Raw genomic sequence first — 23,383 nt, 5'->3', positions numbered from 1 at the left:
ACGACATCCACAGCTTGTGCTTTTACTGCACCGTCAACATGTTCAAAGAGATTTAGGAGCCATGACTGTATCTCCTCCTCACAAGCACAGAGAGCTTGAACGAGTCGCCAAAGCTCTATCTCTAATTAATAGCAGATGCTCATATTCCAGAGACAAACCTCTCCAGTGAGCAACAGCTTCTTATTTCTAGCGGCCTAACGAGCATCCCCATCGGGATGTCTGGATTGAGCTCAGCCTCTTCTCCCCCGTGTTAGTCTGCTAGGGCTGCTGTAACAAAGTACCACAGAGCGACTTAAGCTATAGAAATAGATTGTTCTGGAGGCCATAAGTCGGAAACAGAGGTGCCAGCAGGGCTGGTGCCTTCTGAGGGCTGTGAGGAAGAACTCTTCAGCCTGCTCCCCCGGCTTCTGGTGGTTTGCTGGCAGCCTTTGGTGCTCCTTGGGTGTAGACATGTTACCCTGATCTCTGCTTTCGTCTTCACATGGTGTTCTCTGTGCTTGTATGTGTCAAAATCTCCCCCCACCCCGCCTTTTTTTTTTTTTTTATAAGGACACTAGTCATTGGATTAAGACCCACCCGAGTAACCTCATTTTAATTTCTCTGTAAAGACCCTATTTCTGAATTAAGGTCACATTCTGAGGTCTTGGGAGTTAGACCTTCAACAGATCTTTTTCGGAGGACACAATTCAACCTATAATACCTCCCCAACGCTCCCCGCTCTGCCACCATATTCCACTGCTGACTGATCGGAACCCTCATTTTCCAGCCCCATTCCCTCACCAGCTAGTATCGTGGCCCGGAGCTGCCTGGAGGAGGTGATGCCCTCAGAGACGGCCCCGCTGTCAAGGAGACTCCCCAGGATCTCCTCCACGACCCTGTGGAAGATGGTGGGAGGGGTGGGGAGCCGCACTGTGGAAATGGGGGTCGGGCTGCTGGAGGATGTGCAACAAATTCGTGAACCACCGGTGCTGTGGAATACCAGTGGGGGGCAACATGGATGTTAGAGAAACAAGCAGGTGGCAGTGACGAGCAGGTAGGAAGCAGATGCAATAACTGGAGGCGAGGGGGGAAGAGGGTCCGGGCTGCGGAAGAAGCTGTGGTAAGTTCGGAAAGGAGGTGGCGGAATCACACCTGGGAGAAGGGTGATGAGGCCAAAGAGAGGCCCAAAGGGGAAGGCCCAGCCCCGTGGGGGGAACGAGGCTGGTTTAGACCCACTGAGCGTGAGATGGCAAAGCTTGGCAGATACCAAGTCCAGAGCCTGGGAGAGAGGTAGGGGCTGGAAATACGTTTTCAGAGTCCTGAGTGGATTAGGAGCCCTCGGGAAAGCAAGCAGGAGTGGAGGCTCAGCAAAGAGCTGGAACAACCCCCCCCCCCCCCGCCAATGTTTAGTAAGAGTTGGGGGAGGAGGTCCGAGAAGGGCCCAAGAGGCAGGGGGAGAACCGAGAGAGAAGAGTGCTCCTGAGAGTGAGAGACAGGGGGCGGGTGACAGCACCAACTCCAGCAGAAGCCGCGGGCAGACCGTTCCCTGACGTGGGAAGACGGTGACACATGAGCTGGCTGTGCTCCGGGCAGAAGGAAACTGCAAACACACCTCTCTCATCTTTTAACTGTTTATTGTATAATATAAAACTACAAAAGTAAGACTGCTCATTTCCATGTACATTTAATCTGTCCAATTGTTTAGATTACAGCCCAAACCTACATGTGAATACAACCATCTGGGTTCCGATGTAACGTCTAGTAATATTGCATAGAAAAGGCACAGCTCTCAGGTCTGTGGGGGAAAGGTTACACCTCCTGTTTGACAAAAGCCCTCCTCAAAAACCATGCACCAAACATGTCACTATGTACATCTTTTCCAAATCTTGGTTGTTTGCTCGTATGGACCGACTTCCCTTCCAAACTTGTTATCCCCAAAAGACGTCCAAAATTTTTATTGGCTTTGCTTGCAAGAGCATTTGATCCTGGCTAATTCTCAAGAACCATTCAGACTCATTCTTAGAAGCCCTGAAAACAACTGTACATAAGCAGGACGCACACACCTCACTGCCATTGGCAGTTACTGGAAGTCAACCATTTCCAGCCGAAACAGGTTAAATATGCTCTTTTCAATTATTTTCAGAAAGCATATAAAGGTCCAATTTGTAACAGCAAGATTTTGAAATTAAGACAATTCATACAGAGAATAACAATCGCTGCACAAAGTAGAGTCTCTCTCTCTCTTATTATTATTTTTTGCACCTGTCATTTGAGAAGGCTGCCCTGCAGATTCATAATTCATTGTTTACCACAACGGTGGTTAATAAATTTAAGCTTTAAAAATGATCCGTAAGTTGACACTTTGGCTCTTTGGAGTTTATTTATTTAAGAAATTTCCTTGATCTATCTCAGGGCAGCTGGGACACTCCAAGGGGCTATGGCAATAAACAGCACAATTGAGAAAGACACTCCGGTGGAGGCGGCTGTGGCTAGCTCTCACCCTTTGGTGTGAGCGAGGGCGTCGGTGTGGATGCCCCTTCTGTCATAAAGAGAGAAAGTGCGACTAAAAAAACTTTTAAAAATATCAACCCTTTGATGCTTGATTTTCTTAAAAATTTGGAGGTATTAAAACATTCCTCATCCATACCTTTTGCATATTTCAAATCGACCCATATTAGAGGAGAGAGTAAAAATGAACGTGGACTGTGCATACGATGAGAAGACCCAGGGGTCTGGCTCGGACCCCCTTTTAATACAGATTGACATTCCTACAGGAGAATAAATTCCTACATACATTCTGCACATGTTACGATCCAGATGTTGTTAGAGCTCCACAGTAAAATAAATATATTTACACAGAAAAAAAGGAATAAATAACTTATGAAAAAAAATCACTTCAAATTCAAAGCTCTTATTATTCTGCTCTCATCTTGTCACTTCATTGCACATCACTGTCAATAATTGTCCTCTCCCAGCCCCACCCAGCATGTCTCTCTGTCCCTCTCGTAAAGGCACCTCAAACTGCCTGCCTGACTCTGAATGCCACAGGATGTCCTTTAGACACAGGAAGGCACTGCTGCCGGATGGCATCTGGAAGCACGTCCCACACTCAAGCTGGGACTTGGAGATCACACACAGGCTCACGTTCTTCCCTGTCGGGACATCACTTTGTAAAAATAAGACACAAAGATAACTGGAACACTTGATGGTTTTGTTCTTTTGAAAAAGGGCCACTAATTCCCCACGTCTTCCTCATTAGACCTTTCATATCAAGAATTTACGGTGAGGGTGTCCAGGGAATTAAAAAGCATTTGCGTGCTGCTGTTGGGGGTTTTTGTTTTTGATCCTGAAGCCCAGCCTTACAAACGCGGGAGAGTCAGAGAACCACGTGTGGGCAACACTTCGCTGTGCTTATTTGAACTGCTGCCCAACATATGGGATTTGTTTAAACACACGATTTGCTAATCCAACCGAAGTACAGTTGTTCTAAGTTACTATCAATCAGTTTTTAACAATGGCAAATCAGCCGCCTTACCCTGTTACTGTCCGGAATAATCAACACTATTGTGCATGTACACGTATGTGTATGCGGGCGGCATGTGGAGAGTCTGCCAGGTCCTTGAGTTAGCAGAAGCATGGAGTCTGGGCGGACTTGTTCTCTACAGGAAAAGGAAGCCCTTCAAACGGACAGGCACGGTGACACCGGAAGCATCTACCACAACCCTCACCTTAACTACATGGTCCCTGGTCCTAGCAAAGGGAATGACACATCTGCAGTAGTAAGAGGTGTCCGGTGGAGGGTGCTTGCTGGAGAACGGTGCAGTTTGATCGGTTTCTCACTGCTCGTCTGAGTTGATAATTAGCCTTTAAAAACACATTCAAGTTGGCGGGAGGGGGTGGGGGGGGGAGTAAATCAGAACGTAGAAAGATTTAATCATATCATACACGAATCTTTTGCTTAGATGAGCAGTTCCTTCATCAAAATGTATTTGCTTTGCCATGTGTATTATAAAAATAAAACTATCTATGGCTTGTTTAAAGTGCCATTTTATAAAGCTGTCTTTTTTAATTGGCCAGAAAGACTCAATTTTATCCATGGCAAGAAGTGAGCAGAATTGGTGACTGAATATTGACAAATGACCAACAACAAAGACAACAACAACAACACAAATCCCATAATTTAAAAATTCTTAAATAAATATAAAAGTTATTCCTAAAGAAGCCACCTGCATTTCAACAATATAGGTTGTAACCAGCTAAAGTACCATTGGAAGGAAGAAAAAACTGAAACGGAAAGGCCATTAACAATTTCGGCAACAAGCATGATACATTGCAAACGTTTTAAAATTAAATGTACACCGCTAGGAATAAAAAGCTAGTTCTCAAGTTCTCCTGGCAGAGAGAGAATGGCAATGGGGGAGGAGGGGAACATGCATAGAAAGTCCTATCTGTGTATTTGGGTAAAACAGCCTTGTAAAGTGTAGTTAAAGCAGTTGATTTAAGAAAGCAACCAGATCGGAGGCCGTGACGTAATGGGGCCAACTCCAGGTTCAGGAGCCATGCGTGTTACAAGAGTGCATCCTAGGCTGGGCCGAGGAGAGCTGGGCTCACTGTGGTGATCGTGAAGATGCCATTTTCAGCACTTAGCAACAGAGGGAAAGAAAGCTCTAAGGAAGGGAAGCAGGAAAAGACAACAGAGCGACATGATGGATGCCTTCTGGGGGAGAGTTCCTTCTTGACGAGCCCTAAGCGTCGCAACAGGGTTTAGTTCCATGAAGAGGTCAGTTGCTTTTCATAAAATTTTGTTCGTGTGTAAAATTTCAGGTCTTCATAAAAATTATGCCAAAAAGGGAAAGATCTGGGGTTTTGTTTAAAAAAATAAAAACAATTAAAAGCGCAGACTTGGCATAAATACAATGAGTACTTGGTAGCCTTCCCCTCCAGAGAGAGAGCTAAAGAGAACCATCACTTAAACCCCGAGCTCCATGGCCACCTCCCGCCAACTGCTTAATGCAAGTTTGATGAGCAGACGTGGCTCTGGCTTTGGAAGTCACAGTGCTGGCGGGTGCTCATGCCAGGGGGGGTCGGTGCTTGTGAAGTTTGGGTGTGATATCTCCTGGCCCTTCTTAAAGCGCTGCGTGTGTGTGTGTGTGTGTGTGTGTGTGTGTGTGTGCGCGCGCGCGCACATGCGCGCATCTGGGGACATCAACTGCGGATTGATTTGATCCAATTTTCTCTTTGCACCAAACACATATAAAACATTACAACTCTATAAAAGTACAAGTGCAACTTGTACATCTGAAGTTTGCAGGAACTATGTGAGCAAATCCTATCAAAATAGCTATCTCATATGTATAAACAGCATTTGTTTTTAGAAAAACAATATCATAAACTGCGGAATCTGTACAAAAATATAAAATAAATTTGGGCAGCAGTTTCTAAACAGCCATGTAAATGCAACACTTACGAGGAGTAGTTAATGCCTCTAAAAAGGCTGAATTGCCAAGTCAACCTATACAGGGCGAAAATGCCGGAAAAGGTACTGAGATTATCTAAATAATATATATATATATTTTCTTTTTTTACTTCTTGCAATAAAACTTATAGAAAAAATAGACAAATATGCACATGCAATTTACAGCTTTTCCAACTTATTCCTTGTGCTTCACTTGAGCTGTTTATTTTTGTCATTCCACATAGCGACATTGTCTTCAAATGTATTCTTTCCTATTCCCGGGTACTAGGTCTCTGAGGAACCACTCAAAAAAGCATATTAAAAGTGGTCATACTTGGATGAAGGCACTCCAACTCTGCTCAAAGCAAAAACTAGTGTGATCCTTTTGTAGAATGTTCTTTTTCTCAGAAAAAGGCAAGCAAGGGTACATGCACAGTGCGGAGAGCTGTCGGGGTGCGGGGTGCAGGCGACGGGCCCCGGGGCTCAGGACCCGACCAGCACCTCCATGATGTGGTCCAGCTCCGTGAGGTCCATCTTGAAAGGCTGGCTCGGGGCGACGGGCTGGCTGCTGTAGGGGGCCAGCGTCTTGAGGAGGTCGTCGGCCGACACGGGGGACATTTTTGAGGATGTCCCCGACGCGGACGTGCAGGGGTCAAAGTCGTACATGGACGTGTCAATGTCGGCAAACAGGATGTCGTCCAGGGTCAAGTCTGTCAGGAAGCCCGTGGACGTGGTGATCTCAAAGTTGCCGGGCAGGGAGTCCATCAGTTTCGGGTCGTCGGGCCGGCCGTCCTGGAGCCCCTCGGGTCTCTGCGCGCCGGGCCCGCCGGAGTCCCCTTTCGGGTCGTCGGTGGTGGCCTCCGCGGCCTCCATGGAGGTAGATGTGGGACAGAGCTCCTCAATCTCGTCCAGGGCGGAGGAGAAGCTGTCCTTTTCCGGCGGGAGGGCAGGAGGTGCGAGTCTGGCGGGGGCCGCAGGCTGCGCGGCCGGGGAAGTGCAAAACGTGTCCTGGTCGTCCTCGAGCAGTGAGGCGGGGGTGAGGCAGGCCTCCAGGGGCGCAGCGCCGCCCAGCTCGCAGGGTGCGGGCGCGGGGTGGCTGAAGGCAGGCGGCGCCTCCCGGTAGCTGGAGCCCAGCGGGTCGGCGGGCGGCGAAGAGGCGGGGAACGCGGGCCTCAGGCTGCCCTCCTGCTTCAGCTCCTCCTGGATCCGCCTCAACATGTTGTTGATGAGCACGGTCTTTTGCAAGCTGGGCTCTGTGAGGGGCCTGTGGTTGTAGAGTTTCATAAGGGAAATGTTGAAGATAGTCTGGCGCTGTAAGGTGTAAGACACCTTGGACGGACCGTCGGAGGGGGACACAATTTTGCCTTCCAGCCCATCTTCATGCTCGTCAAACTTCCGTTTTCCTCCTTTCCCCAACATATATCTGCCAAGGAGAAAGGAAGGAGATGGAATCAATCCCACAAAAAAGAATTTGCACCGTAAAAAAAGACGCGGATTCAGAGGTCAGGACCTGGACTTGAGTTCCCTGCCCAGGGTTGGTTACAACAGAGGAATTCATTGGGAAATCTACCTTTGTGTGCCGGTGGAGCAATTTTTATCACTGGGTAGTCTGTTGAATGTATTTCTTGAGAAATGTGTACAACACAGACAAGTTAAACGTTACCATGGAAACCGTGATTTTGACTTTGTGCTCCTGGGCTTGCGTTCGCATGCCTACGGCTTTACCATGCGGGTTCAACTTCCCTCCCCCAAACAGATCTATTTTTAAAGCCCAAGAAAACACTGACAATACTATGACCTAAACAGGTAAAGGTATCATAGATTACAGCTTGAACACACCTAGAGCGATGAAAAGAACCCAGTTGGAGAAAAGGGAATATGTACAATTTTGGTAGAACCGCGTGTGCTTTCAAAACGCCCTTTCCTTCCTCATCACACATAGAGCCTTTCTGCCTGTTTGGTGACATGTGGCGGAGTGCTTGGACTGTGTTAAATGACCACAGTGATTGAGCTGCCACTGCTTTCCCGTCTAGAATCAAGTGGAGGAAGGTGGATTGCCCAGCCCAAGTTTTCCCATGGCTCAATTTCATCGCATGCAGCCATGCCTGAGTGCAACTGGACTAATTTAAAAGAAATTTGCTCTGATTATAAGCATTGCTGTTTGGGTACTCGACACATTTCTTAAAACAATACCTACTGTGATTCCAGCAGGGATTTCAAAGAAACAATGACCTCCTATCTCAGACCTTGAGCACTGGGGAATGGGTTGGATTTTAACTCCCGCCTACCTCGCCTGACACGCACAGCCTCGGAGGTCTCCTTGTGTGCTCTGGCCTGAGTGGAGACGCCCTCAGCTGTCTGTGCCTTCAGGAGAATGGCCCTTTATCTCAGAACTTCTACCAGCTAAACGGCAATCACAAGTCCACCCGCCTTTGACTCAGAGACCTCACTTTCCAACCACTGAATCAAGAAAGCTGTCCTTACGCCGTTGTTCAGACCAGCAGACATGCTTCTAATCAAGCCAGGCCCATGCTCACTCCCTATGCCCTCTACACCACTTACCCACAGGCATGTGTTAATGCTCTCCTCAAGGCCACTCACTCTTTCTGATATCGTCACACACTAGAAAGTGCTTTGTAGTTATCCAGTTTTTCTTCTAAAGGCGACTTGCCTTTTACTGAATGGCCTCCTTCAATCCTTTAACTCATCCCGCATCTACGCTGTCTTGGGCACTCGGCCAGAAAGTGGGTAGTCCTGCACAGGAATAAAGCCTGGTCTTCAAGGGGCTGAACATCTTCGCGGACACCTCATTATCATTTTCAATTAGGAGTCTCATCCTAAAGGAATAAGGCTAACCATAATAAAACTTCCCAGAACTTCCTCCCAAGGCTTTGTGAAAGAAGGCCACGCTGCCCCTCCAGGCAGACGGACATGCAGGTGGACACAGAGCCTGGTGCACAAGTCCCACTCCGGGTGACTGCCTTCATGTGCCTCAGTCTCCAGGAGAGAAGGACGAAGACAGCTGCAAGCCATCAAATCAGAATCAGCTTGAGAATTTGTTAACACTCATAAAGAATGTGGAGTTGCTTGTAGGAAACACTTTCTCTCACTTTGTAAACATTAAGAAAATGGCTGTCTATCACTAGGACCAAAGACCAGTCCCATAATTAACTGTTCTCTGAGGTAAGGAAGGTATGATAGTAACAACTCCCTTATCTAATGCTTCACATGACAGAAACCTTTCCTACTGTCCAGTGCTAAAAGCCTCATCTGTACATACACTTTGCACAGAACATTTCCTATCTAAAGTATCTGTGCCCATTTAAACTTGAGTGTGAATCAGAGAGGAGGTGACTTCATTTCACATTACAAAACACTTTCTACTTTATGCTTTAGAAGTATTACCGGACAACTGTGTTTTGAAACAGATAACTGTATTCACATATATGCCATTTGTATTTGTTTACAATTTAAGCATTTAATGTCACTTCTAGAAAAACTCCATTTTTACCAAAGAGCTCACCAAATGCATTTAATTATCATATAAAGCTGTTATATAATCTACGTTATATGCTGTAACTTGAATGTACCCAATACATCCAAACGTGTGCCAGAGTACACAAGTACACACGCACACACACTCTAAAACAGTGTTTCTCAAAGTGTGGTCCATAGATGGAACCAGTCTGTAAACTGTTACTAGTTCATGATGAGGTAAGTAAAGATACTGTATTGTTTAGAAACTTTTATAGCAGATTTACAGAGTAATTGTATCTCTGTAAATACAATTTTTTAAAACGAGGCTTCTATTTTTGTACTCTTATTTCATTTTTCTAGTAATTATTTTTGTCATGTTTTACTAAAGTATCAGTCTATAAAGGAGGAAAACACAAACAAGATCGTCTTTCATCACAAAAAGTTTGAGAAGCACTGTCCCAAAATGTAAACCAAATACACAGCTCAAAACAAATTAGTAAGCTCATCGCCACTCAAAATTTTTACTGGTTTTCTGGAGAAGTAACCCTTAGAAAAGACAACATAGACTTTTCCTTTCTTTTTGTCATTCATGCACAGCTGTCTTTTAAAGACTTGTTGACAGGAAAAAACAACAGGGCTTTTTCAATAACTCATACTTCTCTAGAAATAATCACTGAGCACATAGAACTTAAATACTTAAAAAGCATGTGGTACTAGAGGCATTTAGCAGAATTCCCATTGCTGAGGGAGATCTATGGAGATACTTTTCAGAGAGATTTCAACATGAGAAGCGCCTAATTTCCAATTAGAATGATCTAGCTGGTCATAGCTGTGTGATAATCTTAATGATTTAGGGAAAGCCTGGTAAGACATTCGTAATGCTCTCTGGAAGGGGACAGAGGAGGGCCCGCGTAAGCAAAATCTGTGAGCGCGAATAGGCAAGACGAATCGAATCCTGGATGCTTCTCAAATGTGTAAATAAGGACTCATGATAGAGTATGGCTCCAAGCAGGTCTGCCTTCATTTTTCTATTTCATTTTATGAGGCAACACTGCTCTACACACCCAGTAAGATTGCAAAATGCACACAATCCTGACTTGTAATCTGAAGTCTATCTACATTTTTACAGAAAGGAGTGAAAAACAACATAGTAAAATCTAATCCACACTCCTACTTAGAACCTTAACGTTAAAAGAAGTTTTTTTAATTTAAAATTTGTAAAAAATTAAAGTTTTCCCAAAGTTTGCTTAACACACTGTTGAGAGCGTCGTCTGCCCACGTTCAGAAGAGGCCTCCAGCTCCTGGCCTCCAGCTCCTGAGAAGGACCCTCACTTGGTGCTGTGTGAACGCCACACCTTGGAGCAGACACAATTCAAAGACAAGACGAGCTTCGCAGGAACCCAAGGGCCAGGCTGCCTGAAGCCTTTTCCTCGGGCGCGCTAAGACAACAGCAATAGCTCTTCAGGCCGCTGGAGAGGCAGGTGACGTTTCAAAAGGCCTCACTTGGCTGCAGCCTGAGGATGGAGCAGTGGCTGGAGCTCATTAGGGGCTTCAAGCTGACAAGAGGGAAGGGGGTGTCTGCTGTTCCTGCCCGAGAGGCCCCTTGGCGGTGGACCTGGACACCAAGGTGGTAGCCTGTAGTTCACCAAAGGGGGCCTGTGATAAGTCGGTTTCCAGGCCACCCCGAGGCTTGGCGCCCCACTTTGCCTCCTCCCTTGGCTTGAGAAGACCCAGGCCCCAAAGCTCATGTCAAAGTCAAAGGCCCAGAAGGGGCCCTGAGCTTCAGGGCTGGTTAGAGATCCCCACGTGGGGGAGTGAGGTGGGCGCTCCCTCCCTTTCCTGCCCACCCAGAGGGGTCTAAAACTAACCACAGCCACTTTTTTATTGAATATTCACTGGCTCTTAATATAAGGGTCCAGATAAAACACCCTCCCTCCCCAAGAAGCTTGCTAGAAAGAAACTCCTAGCATTCTGATTTGCTTAACGTACATTTTGGCAAGTAGTAACTGCAGCGATCTAAGTTTTGAAAATAGAGACCAAAACTCAAGGGTAGCGATACAAATGGACATTTCTCTGCCGGAGTTTTCCAGGAAGTTGAACAGTGAATAAAACTCTCCAGATACGAAACCTGGCTTGCAGTTGTGCCGCTTTCGTTGGGAAGGACCCTGCCCTCAAAAGCTACAATCCGCTTGGGCAGATAGTCGAAAGTAACATGTCACTGGGAGATTCCTCAGCAGAGAAAGAACCAGAGAAAACAGGAGAGGGTATTACCTGTTTGGGAGTCTGCAATTCCAGATTCTGAATGGCTCCCACAGCAGGGAGTCTGAGAGATTAGTACAGACTGAGGTGACCAGGGGACTTCTGAAGGGGATAGGATCTGAGGTTTCTGTTTAAGGCAGGATTGTCTCTCAATGTCCGTTTCCCACCCCAGATGGTAAGCCCTCTGAGGGTTTCAGACCGTTCCGATTCGTCTCTGTGTCCTCAGGTTAGGGCAGTCCCTGATACACCGAAGATGCTCCAGAAATGGTCACTGGATGAATAGTAAATGGAAAGAATGAGAAAAGACACTGAGGGACAGCCAGAGATGGACTGTAAAACAAAGACAGAGATGTGTGTCTTTGGCTCTGACTGTAAACTTGGCATGGGAGGGACGGTATGACAAAGGGGAAGGTTGAACGAATCTCAGAGGGCACAGCTGTACAGGGCAGACCCTGGGTAAGGAGATTTGTCAGTATCCGAGGCACAGCGGGTGGGCAGGGATGCCTCCCATGATCTTTAGTTCCCAAACTTGGGGGAGCATCAGACTCACCAACGGGGCTAGTTAACACAGAATGCTGCCCCCCCCCCCAAACACACACACACTATCCCAGATTCTCATTCAGTCCGTCTGGTGTGGAGGCCCAAGATGTGCATTTCCATCAAGTTTCCAGGTGATGCTGGTCTGCGGACCTCATTTTGAAAACCATGACTTCCTTTCTTCCCCATCCAGCTATTTCATATGTAAGCCTGAGAATATCTTTACTCAATTAAACTGGAGCCTAAAGGGCTTCCCTACTTGTGCCTAAGCAGGTAAGGAAAAAAAGAATGAGCAGCGTTTCTGTGATGGCAGCTGACATTAAAAAAGAAAGACTCCATGCAGAATTAAGATGTCTTCAGCTCAATTCTAATGATAAAGCTCAGCTTCTCAGACTGATATATCAGATCCCACCTGCTCACTGGGGCCTAGATTCTTCTTGCTGTGATCACAGAGTGAATGGCAGTGAGGCCTTATGCCCAATGTCCAAAGAGAAACTGGAATAGTACCTATGTGTTAAAAGGGAGCATTTCGTAGCTTTTATATTTTTTAAGGCGTTATGGGAAAAAAATGCAAACATTAAAAGAAAAACACAAGCAATCAAAAATGTTCTTTTAAACTCAATGTTTTTCAACTGTTTAAAAGCTATGCCTTGGAAAAAAATTTTTAATCACTCTCCTTTAATGTTAATCTGAGCTGTCAAAATAAATGTTATGATTTTTAAATAAAGAATATTAAATCTACTTTTGTAAACCACCACTTCTGTCATCCCCACTAACAACAACAAAATCCACTGCTTTAACCTGCAGCCCTCTGTGGCCACTAGTGCTTCCTAGAGGCCCAGAGCCTGGTGGCCGCTGATTGACAGGTGCACGGAGGGGGCTGTGTGGCCCCTGCGGGCAGCATCACTGCTCGGGCTTGTGAGAGGCCCAAACTGGGAGCCCTCCTCTGCGCACCACTAGGGCTGTCTTTCTGACTCGCTGCGGGTCAAAAAAAGATGCAAAAGACTGCATTATGCTTTAACTCAATTCATCCCCCCAAATAGTGATCACCCCAGATAGAAGGAAAACCCTCCAACTCATCCTACTCAGTATCTAAGGGAATTAATGCTACAAAAGGCATTTAAAAGAAGGTCAAAATTGATAGCTTAGTTCCAATTTCTGAAGGGAGGAAATGACTGGGGAAGGTATGACTGACCACATGATCAAAGAGGCAGCTGAGAGCGGAGGCAAGTGGCCGGGGAGGGAGTGGAAATGGCTCCCAGCTCAGCTCATCCATCCAGGCAGAGGGATGCTGGTCCACACACAGAGGTGGGGCAGACAGGGGAGATCCCAAAAGACTCACTCCAAAACACCTCAAGGCCCGATGGTTTGTACTTCGTGTACATTTTCAAAAGCTTGTTCCAATTTCCTTTTGGAGTAGTAAGTGACAACTAGAAATCCAGGGCTTTCGAGTGTAGCAGGCTTAAGTGACGTATTGTCTCAACGGTCAGTTAACGAGGCAGAACTCAGCCCTGGTGTCTTCTGTTGGGGAAGGGTAGTTACTAGTGGGGCCCTCGGCTCCCAGAGAGCTGGTCTCCTTCTACATCCTCACCAGGGTGAAGACCCTGGTGCCTGCTTTGGGATGAGTCACTGGTCTGCACACTTATGTCTGCGTCACTAAGTTAACATCTCTCAAGTGAAAGGCTCCTAATCCAGAGAGTCCCCAATCTCCTCAACTACACCATCCTGTGTGGCCACTGGTGTGATTACTGGTCGCTGAGGATTCCAGAAGTGCCCATGCTGACACTAAAAATCATAAAAACGAGGCATTTATGGTAATGCCCATGATTCAGAATGATGATTTTTTCCTCATGGATCTAGCCAGTTTGAAGAAAAAAGAAGCTAAGACAAGACATGTGACAAGTGTCTTCAAACAGGCTAGCAGAGGCTATTTCCTCACTCTGACATCCTGAGCCACCAAACCCAAAGTCCTGTAAGTGGAAACACATTCTTTCAGTTTCTTTTGGGGGCAGTAGAAGAAGAAAGGAGTGCCCCTGGCAAAACTACTGAGTGTGCGACAGTCTTCCAAGAGCAGAAGAGAGGCTGGCCAGAAATGCTGGTGAGACAACTTCTGAAACAGAATATTCTCATCTCTCCTCTCCTCACCCCATACACCTGCCTTACAATGCGCTCTGGATCCTCAGAAGAGGTGGTCCAAATGGAGAGCCTCTGCTCCTAACCAGGACACCTCCCACCAGCTGTGGGCGAACTCTGGGAAAAGGCTCTTCTGTCAGACAGTCACACAGCAGCTCCCAGGAAGGAAGGAGAGGCCCCAACCCCCTTCTACGGGGAGAAGCCAGGTTTGCTCAGACAACTTTCACACTGTTAAAATATTACACCTTAAAAAACACCCAGGACTCAGAAATCTGATAACACCTATACTTTTAACACCCCTCCTCCCCCAAGTAACAACAGAACCCACCACGAGAACAGAAAGGCCACCCTGAAGGGACATGCTAGGTGGTGGTGCCGGCAGATCGGGGAGAGAGCTGACAGAAAGGGGGGTCAACCTGAAAGGATCTCCCAGCGGGGGTGTGCCATGTGCTGTGGCCGGTGCAGTTCCCCCAAAACCGGGGTGGTGAGCCTCCAGGAGGCGCTGTGGGTCAGCACTCCTGCAGACCCCAAAGTGATTGCCTCTGGCCTTAGGGAACGGCAGAAACACGGGCAAAATTCCAACGGGGAGGGCTTCCCTGGTGGCGCAGTGGCTGAGAATCCACCTGCCAATGCAGGGAACACGGGTTCGAGTCCTGGTCCGGGAAGATCCCACATGCCGCGGAGCAACTAAGCCCGTGAGCCACAAGTACTGAAGCCCGTGCGCCTAAAGCCCGTGCTCCGCAACAAGAGAAGCCACCGCAATTAGAAGCCCGCGCACCGCAGCCAAGAGTAGCCTCCACTCGCCGCAACTACGGCAACGAAGACCCAGCGCAGCCAAAGATAAGTAAAATAAAATAAACAAACAAAAAAATTCCAACAGGGAGAAAGCCTCTGCGTGTTTACAGACAGGGTGAGGACTCCCAGAAGACAAGGGAGGGTTAGTAACTGAACACCTAAAGCTGCCCGGATCGGGGAAGCTTTTTTTTTTTTTTTAAACCCAAGCTCATCCAGGATGAGGTCCCTGCAGTAACATCCATGCTAATTGGTAAGTAAGACAAAGCCTTCCCTAACAAATCAGCAATGTAATTATGAAGCCAGTCACTAGATCAAGCCAGTTAGGCGCGCTCGCCGCGGCTCCGAAGCTGTAACCCGACACCACTGTTTGCCGCGGCGCCTCCCCGGGCTCTCCGGGCGGCGCGGGGGACACGGGCTCGGCCGCAGGCACTGCACGGCCGCGTAGCCGCGATCAGGCTCTGCACTTGGACCCGGGGCGCCGCGAACAATCCTCCTTGCTTTCTTGACAGCGTCTTAAAGCCTGAGAGACGAACATAAATTAAGCCAGGAAGGCAACCTCGAAGTCAATTAAAACAACAACTTTTACGGTTTGGGGATGTCTTCCTCAAGTCTACATTTTAAGAAACTCTAGCTTTCCCTCTCAGGATTTTTACACACTTCTATTAAATTGAAGACGGTTTCTGACGCTGCTGGTTTGTCAAACATCATATTTTCTCTTGGAAAAAGAAAAGGACGTTTAAAAATGTTGACAACTAATTTCATTTAGTAGGCAAATTCTGGGAAAGTGTGTTTCAAATGAATATTTCTTTGGAATAAATTACAGCCTTGTTAATAAACATCTGGAAAGAAACATGGGCTTTTTAGAATGTAACTGTTAAGTACTAGAAAATGTTTCTAATATCCTGTCTTACTGGTTCCTCCGCGAGCTGGGAATTTTAGGTTTTAAACCTAACTCTTAGGAAGCTAGGGACACCACCTCTTCCAAAGATACTGAGAATGCCAACAATTCTCTTATTTTACCTAACAATTCTGGCTAAAAGCACTGCACACCTAAAGTAAAAGATTGAGCCGAATTATACAGTTTCTAAACTTAAGTTTAACAAAAACATAACATGATACGATGCCTGGAATTTGCTTTAAAATGTTCTAGAAGAAAACGGCCCTGAAGATGAAACAAAACTGACAAAATGTTGATAACTGTTGAAGCCGGGTGATAAGCACAAGGGATGCATTGTACTCTTCTCTTTAAAGTTTGAGTGTGTTGGGAATTTTCCATAAGAAAAAGGTAAAACACACACACACACACACACACACACCAATACATACTTTTAAAATTCTACAAAGTAAAAAATCAAATAAGCACGATAAACTATTTACACCCTTAGCGAGAACTATTATATTAACTTGATAGGTTATTTTACATAGAAGAAAGCTATAAATGCTCTATGTAAACAAGCACGCCCAGTACAAGTGGAGACTCCTCTTAAGCTTTGAAAGAGCATATCACATCTAACCACGAGGGGGCGCAGCAGAGCAACAGGCACTCCTGAAGTCTGGTTATTCACTGCAATTTCTAACTAGAGATCTCTCAAAGCATGCACATTTCCAAGATTGTTCCCAAATTCAGGTCTCCATAGGACACTGCTAAGCAGGCCAAGAGCCCCGCAAAGACCAAACTAAATTATTTTATGCTATGGTTCAAAATCTGGAAATACTACATGTAAAAAAGGTTGTTGTCTGTATATAAGTGACACTGATGTTTCCAAAACCATGGTTAAAAAATCCATGGAGGACTCCTGAAGTGAGAACAAACACACAACAACAAACATACAACCCGAGTGATAAGATGTGGACTGGGAGAAGCCAGCAGTTCAGAATTTCCAGTGGGGGCATCCCAAGGTGATTCTCAAGGTTAGCAGTAGGAATTTTACTAGGATAGAAAAGCCTTCAATCATCCTATTGCTTCTTAATAACAGGAAATTACCTCCACACTGAACAGAAATGGCTTCAGGCAGTTATTTGGGAAAACTTCATAAAGAATATTGGGGAGGAGCCGTTTAATCGTAAAGTGTAACTCAGGTAACCTTAAAGAGATAACGAAGCAAGTTGATTGTATAACTTGCTGGAATTCTTCCTATTCAAATTACAAGTTGAAGTTCTATGATATTGTATGTTCAATACAGTGTTCATAAGACACGAACTATTACCACCAATCCTTCCATATGAAACTTGGCAAACATGAACTATTATAATGTTATTTTTATAAATAATATATTGTTGTAGTCATTAAAATTATGATGCTAGTCCACACTAATTTGGTGTCAGGAACACATCTTTAGCATGCTGAATCTAAAGCCTCATTATCATTAAGGGAAGGAATTCTTAGATTTTAATTTCTTTCCCTTAAGATTATGTGCCAGTAAAGGCTAGCCAGCCTCACCCCACCCCCATTCCCATGCATAATGAAAATATTTTTTTCTCCAGTACTTGTAATTGCCTGGATGGGATTCTGGTGTCAACCCTCCTGTACCATCTTTTCTCCAAAGATACCTTGTTTTTCCTCTCACACTAGAGACCCTTCATAAACAAGGTCGGGGAAAAAGCTTAGGGTAGAAACCCAATGCTTTGCCAAAAGTATGTGGCAGTGTTTTGGTTTTTTGTTGTTGTTGTTTTAAAGAGCGCTCTCAGATACATAAAACAGTCATACTAAAACAGGTAAATATAATTTTCTAGAACAAATCTGTGAAAAATAAAATTGCATCTTAATTAAAACAAAAGATTACCATCTAGGTTTTGTTAGCCAACTAACCTGCCACTGAATAAAACTAACAAAAACGAAGTATGGTACATCGGGAAGTGTTTTTATGAAAGTGTTTCTTACAGGTTATTATTAGTTTTTAATCTTCTTTGTTTTCAAATTGGGAATACTTTATTACTGTGAAAAATCACTTAAAAGAAGACGTGCTTTATATTCCTCACAAATACAGAACATATTTCTTTTAACTTTCACATGCAATCTAAAGAGGAAAACCAGATAAATATTCTTTATTTACTTATTTACTCACTGAGTAAATCTAAACACTGTACTGTATGGTCTAAATCTGGATTCCTTAAAGGAAAACTATCACATTTTTACAATATGACATATGGGTATAAAAATTTAAGGTACATGATAAAAGACATATACTTAAGAGATGCATAAAGGGGAGGAGATAACTATTCTACTATGTAAATATCTGTTTCATATAAGCAACGTACATATTCAGAATGTTTACTTTAGTTAATTCTAAGAACTAGGCAGGCTCCTGTTAAGGTTTTACAAAGACAATTTAAACTTTATATCATATACTCGAATAATTCACAAAGTAGAAAAAGGAAATGAGGATACAAACTATGCTTGAGGGCAGTGAATGATACTTAGTAAAGATGGCAGCCATTCAGTTTTAAAAATAATTATTTTGGGGCTATTTTGAGATAAAAGGTATTTCTTCCCAAGGACTTCTGGGTATTGATAATTAATGACCCACAGAACTTTATTTACACAAAGTCATTTAGTCAAATACAATAAAATTAATCAGAGCACCACACTGAATGTAATAAATATTTATTTTCTAAGGAAACTACCTGTCAGAACTTCAATTTCTATGATCATCAAGGACCTTTAAGGAGACCTGCCTCCAACCCACCCCACTGCCACCCCTGAACATCCTGCCTATCTTTAGGGGCTTCAGAAGCAAGAAGGCAGGTGCCACTTGAGGAATCCACACTTTGAATTTGTTAACCAGCTACTGTTAGACAGCTAACAACCAACACCAGGTAAAATCTATTTTATTTTATATTTCCGGCCATAATAAAAATATTTTTAAAAGCAGTCTGCTTAAAAAACTGTTCAGAGAAGACCATCACCAGGTTTGTGACAAGCACAGAGGCAACGCAAAAATTTCTTCATCAGCTACGGACCACGCATGGTGCTCAAATTCCTCTGCCAGTTGGGTTTTCTACGACAGCAGAGAAGACAGAGAAGTACACACATACATGGAGATTCCCTCCTCAAAAAGGGAAAGAAATCTGAAAAGCAAATCTGTATCATGTATTATTGTAAAATGGGTAACCACTAAGGGAGGATCAGATTAAAACAGTCACCACCTCGTTATCTCATTGGTGTGGCTAGAATTTTATGCAAACCTGTTCTGGTGCAGAGATGACCTTGGGACTTTCAGATTCCCAGAGTTTAACTCAACACTTCTAAACACCAGGGTGGGGTACTCCAGCAGGCCTGCCTGAAGCCCGGGAGCTGCGGCTGGCGTGGAATGATAAGCAGTCAGCCAGGAGAGCAGAGCAAGGGGCTAAAGGTTGATTTGCAGCAAGTAACGCTTCATTATTTAATTTCCTTACCATGGCATGATCAAGTAATACTTTTTACTTTTGTTCAACAGGTTCACACAGACAGCTAGAAACACGAGTGAATGAGTGTGTGTGTGTGTGTGTCCTGAAGAGCCAGAATTCCTTCCCCTTCACTATTCTACATGAAACTCCTTAGAAGCACAAAAATGCCTGGTTTAGCGTCTTGCTTTCATTTAACCACCTATGAAGGTTTTTAAAGGGAAAAAAGCTTAGAATTAAATAGCAACTCTGCAAAGCTACAGGTTTTTGCAAAGGGACAGAAAGATAGTAATTCAGACATGAATTCGTTTTAAGAGCTGAGGTTTGCTGCTACCTGGAGTTACTGGAGAAACAAAGCTGCCTTTGGGCACCTAAAACTAGTCAGACCTGCTGTAGCAGCTGCACGGTCGGCTCCAGAGCTGTCCTCCACTCTCCTCCCTCTGGCCCCCACCCCGCGCATCCGCATTGCTCACTCCACTCGGGGCGGCGCCGAACGGGCACACTCAGCCCTCCTCTGCCGTCCCTGCTCAGGGGCAGGGCCAGCTCTGGACACACGGCGTGCAAGTGTAAGAGGAGGCCAGACAAGAGAGCGATGCTGACTCCATTCTGAACTGAAAGCTGCAGTTGGTGCGGAATACAGCTTCTGTGTTCCCAGGTTGCTAAGATAGATACATCAAATTGTGGGGTTTGCTTCAGTGAATCCTGGCAGGGATTCCCAATTAAGTTGAGAGGAGGGACAGGAGATCTTGAGAGGAGACGAAGGAGGCTTTCCAGCTTCAGCAGCCCTCAGACCACAAAGATAGCAGAATTTCCTTCCAAAAGGGAGTTTTCATTGTCTCTATGTGGTGCTTGTTTAAATGATAAGCATCTGTTTTGTCCTATTAGGAATCATATGTTTTCAAAGATATTGCGATGTTTTTATTTTGAAATTTTTATTTGTATTTCAAAGAAAATTTTTAGACAGCCAAGCATGTTTTTGTTTGTCTCATGATCTTCAAGGAAAAAAAAAAAAAAAAAAACAAGGCATCTATTTATTACCCAGAATAGGAATGTCGTCTTATTGGCCTGACATATGCCATTCACAGATTCATACAAAGAATGAACTGCCACACAGTGCTCATGGAGAAAGACACTGCTCCACACAATGAGTGATGGGCGCTCCAGGGGACAGGGCTGCTCACAGGGTTTCCCAGCATCTGCACGGAGGGCACAAGTTTGCCTTTAACACCAACCGCACTAGCCATTGGAGACAATAATTTCGTTTAAAAGATACGCTAACTTTGGTTAGTTGCTCTTTCCTTCAAGAATATTGAAACTAAATTAAATATCCACCCATTTCTTAAGCAAGAGTCCTAGCTTGGGGGTTTCGGTCAACTGTTTAAGGAATAATTATTAACAGTCAGTAGAAAATATATGATATATGCATACGCAGTGGCCACTGCATTTTTAGATGTTCGTGTTCTGCTGGTCAGTGTTGATTAATGGAAAGACGTATGAAAGTAGCTGTTACCCTTATTTCAAGGCCATTTTCACTTAAAAATGGAGCTTGCCCTCTGGTGCCTTGAGCATACACCTGATCTTTGCACTCAGCAATCAGAGACACCTCTCTCTCGTCTCTCTGCCCCCTTTCCCTCTCTCCTTTGGCAAGAAACTACTGCAACTACATCTATCTCCTATAGGATAGGCCGTAATAGTAAATATGAAATTTCTATAGCAACAAAATTTTAAGAAGTTCTACAAGTGAATTAAAGTTCACACTCCTAAATGCCATATTTATCTATACATTTTAAAAATCTCTGTTGTAATATTGACAAAGTCGTCTTGTTTTTTATTGATATAAACAAAATATAAAATAAAGCTGCATGCTTTTACTAGTGTTCTCTAACAAGGAACCACAGCAAAAGAAACCTCTAAGGGTTTCTGTTGTAACTTTTAACTTTCTTAAATAGCTAAAGTGTAAAATATTTTGACCAAAGGCAAACTTTTAGTATAATTTGCTACTGATAATCTGAAGTATGCTTTTATTTATTTTATTTATTTATTTATTTATTTTCTGTCAGTTTAATTTTTGACAGAAAGAAATCTTTATGTATTTGTATGTCTGTATATATGTATGTATCTTCAACCTCCCCTTATATGTTTTTTATCTGTTTTGTGTGTGTGCACCTTTCTAAGTAGCCCTGTAACTTTTATTCTGTCATTGGAACACTCTTTAAAATAGCATATGCCAAAAGCTATCAGCTGCTACACAAATTTGAGTTTTAAAACATCAAAATATATACTAAGTATCTCATTATTAATAATTCAGTGCATGGCAACTGGGTAAAATTTATATTTCAGCTTCTCAATTAAATAAAAAAGCTTTCAAGGGGACAATTCAGCAAACAGAAGTCTAAAGGTTTTCTAAATCTGAGTTAATATCCCTTTCTAATTTTTTTAAGGGAAACAGGCCGGAGCAGCTGTTACCTAAGAAGCTGTGACACTCGCCTGACAATAAAACTGTTCCCTAGGACACTCATGTCGTACACTTGGTTGGTATTATAAAATGTGAGTCTTCTCTCCCACCTATTGTAAAAACACAAGGAACAGAGCTGAATGTTTAAGAAAAAGAAAGGCTGTCAAATCCATTTCGTAAGATTTCTCACCTGACAGCAACATGGTTATGCACATTTTAATTAGGGGAGAGGAAAGAAATAAAAATTATGTTAAAGGGCTCCAAACTTGATGAACAACATAGACAACTTTACATTAACATATGATATTTCCAAGTAAATCAATAAAGCTAAAGGAAAATTTCTAACATTTATCTGTTTTTGTCGTTTTTCCACGAAGAAATTGCTAGAATGAACAGGAAAGCGGAGATGCATGAACGAGCTCTTCTTGCTCGTGCCAGAAGCAGGGATCTTAGGATGGGTATTTTCATCCTCAGAGCACACCCTACGACACTCAAATCAGAATAGACGGCTATAAAAAGGGGGAGGACTGGGAGGAACTCTAGGGGTGAGATACGCCTTCTGAGTAGCTGAACAACTACCCCCCCCATCAGCAAAACAACCCAGAGGCAATCAGGTGGACTGTCCTCCAGGGGTTGAGTGCAGCCAAGAGCCCACTTCACTCTTGTCAGAGACTAGTCCCTAATTATAAAAGGCTACTTTGAACACTTAAGGCCTCAGGGATCCTATTGGCTACTACAACTTCTAGGCTCTTTACACACATTATGGACATTTCTTAACATATATTGGGAAATCAAACAGTATATTTCATGAACAAAGCTTGAAAACATATACTGTCTTCCTTAAGACCAAATGAGGCTGCCCAACTTGATTAAAATTAAAACCAGTATAGTCTGAGGCTAGATGTCTCGCCCTGCTGATTGTCCTTCCCCACTCAGTGCCTGTAAAAACTTCCTTTCCACCTCCTGAAACATCCTGAAATTAACCAGCTTGAAAGCAAAAAGTTATTCTAAAACAAATTATATCTAATCTTTTTGAGAAATTTAAGGATAAACACAGAACTCTAATCTCAATCCATTACTATTACTTCTGCTAAAAGTAAGATAACTCATGGCCAAGGGGGGGAAAAAACAATTTATGATCTTCCTCTCGATGCAGTGGCCCTCTGACGGCACCCTGTCTTAATGGTACAAAGTCCAGGGCTTGGGACAGCTGGCTCCCCTCAGCCCCCTCCCTTTCAGTCATAGGCGGTCACGACCAAGATGACTTGTAGATTTCTAACTTAAAAACCAATGAGACATCAAGTTTAACATACATACACATTCAAAATCAATTCACTTGGGCACGGGCGAAAAGAGGGTGGAGAGGTACGTTTTTAAGCTAAAACACAGGGAAACTAACAGAAACACACTAAAGCAAGTTGGATGCAAACCCGGCCACAGAACTCAAAAGTGAAGCAGCCTTCGCGCCAGCAATACGAGCCTTAAAAAAAAAAAAAGTCTCGCACGTTCACAACAACACAACCGCCACAACACGCACACATATCCCAGCTGTAAAAGCGACAGCTCCAAGCTCCCTCCGCCCCACCGCTGGGTTCTGGTTAGCTCCCGACCCCCTCCTGACCCCGGTCCGTGACTGCCCGTCCCCTGCCCTTCCCCCAGCAGATCTGCCCGCGAACGCTGGGGGTCCCCGGCGCTGGCCCCGGGGGTCCAAGGGAGCGGGGCAGGGAAGTAGCCGGAGGGAGCGCTCCTCCCGGTACCTGCTCCAGCCCAGGTCCCTCCCGCCGAGGCGCCCGCGACCCTCGCGGCCGCCCGGGCCCCTCCTCCGCCCTCCCGGCTCAGCCGGCCCTGGCGAGGTCCCAACGCCGCCCCCACCCACCGGGAGCCCAGCGCATCCAAGAATCCCCTCCAAC

General features: G+C 44.6%; 1 protein-coding gene across 3 annotated transcripts in view; it reads right to left on the bottom strand.

Annotated features, from left to right (window-relative positions):
• Positions 1-1,596: 1,596 nt before the first annotated feature.
• The window catches only part of SERTAD2 (SERTA domain containing 2), a 112,799-nt gene continuing 91,012 nt past the window's right edge, over positions 1,597-23,383 (bottom strand). For 2 of the 3 annotated variants that reach the window (XM_022597165.3, XM_022597164.3), the window contains exon 2: positions 1,597-6,857. In XM_022597165.3, the coding sequence (XP_022452873.2) occupies positions 5,918-6,853 (936 nt within the window). In that variant the 5' untranslated portion in view covers positions 6,854-6,857 and the 3' untranslated portion in view covers positions 1,597-5,917. Of the gene's footprint in view, positions 6,858-11,182; positions 11,442-23,383 lie in introns of all 3 variants that reach the window. The other variant, XM_089923098.1, reaches the window with a different exon arrangement.

The sequence above is a fragment of the Delphinapterus leucas genome, chromosome 13 (assembly GCF_059928025.1).
Source record: "Delphinapterus leucas isolate spDelLeu-1000000601 "Yukka" chromosome 13, BTC_Dleu_Yukka2, whole genome shotgun sequence".
In the NCBI taxonomy this organism is placed as follows: domain Eukaryota; kingdom Metazoa; phylum Chordata; class Mammalia; order Artiodactyla; family Monodontidae; genus Delphinapterus; species Delphinapterus leucas.
Note: the sequence above shows the minus strand (reverse complement) of the source record. Positions and strands in the feature narration are given on the sequence as shown.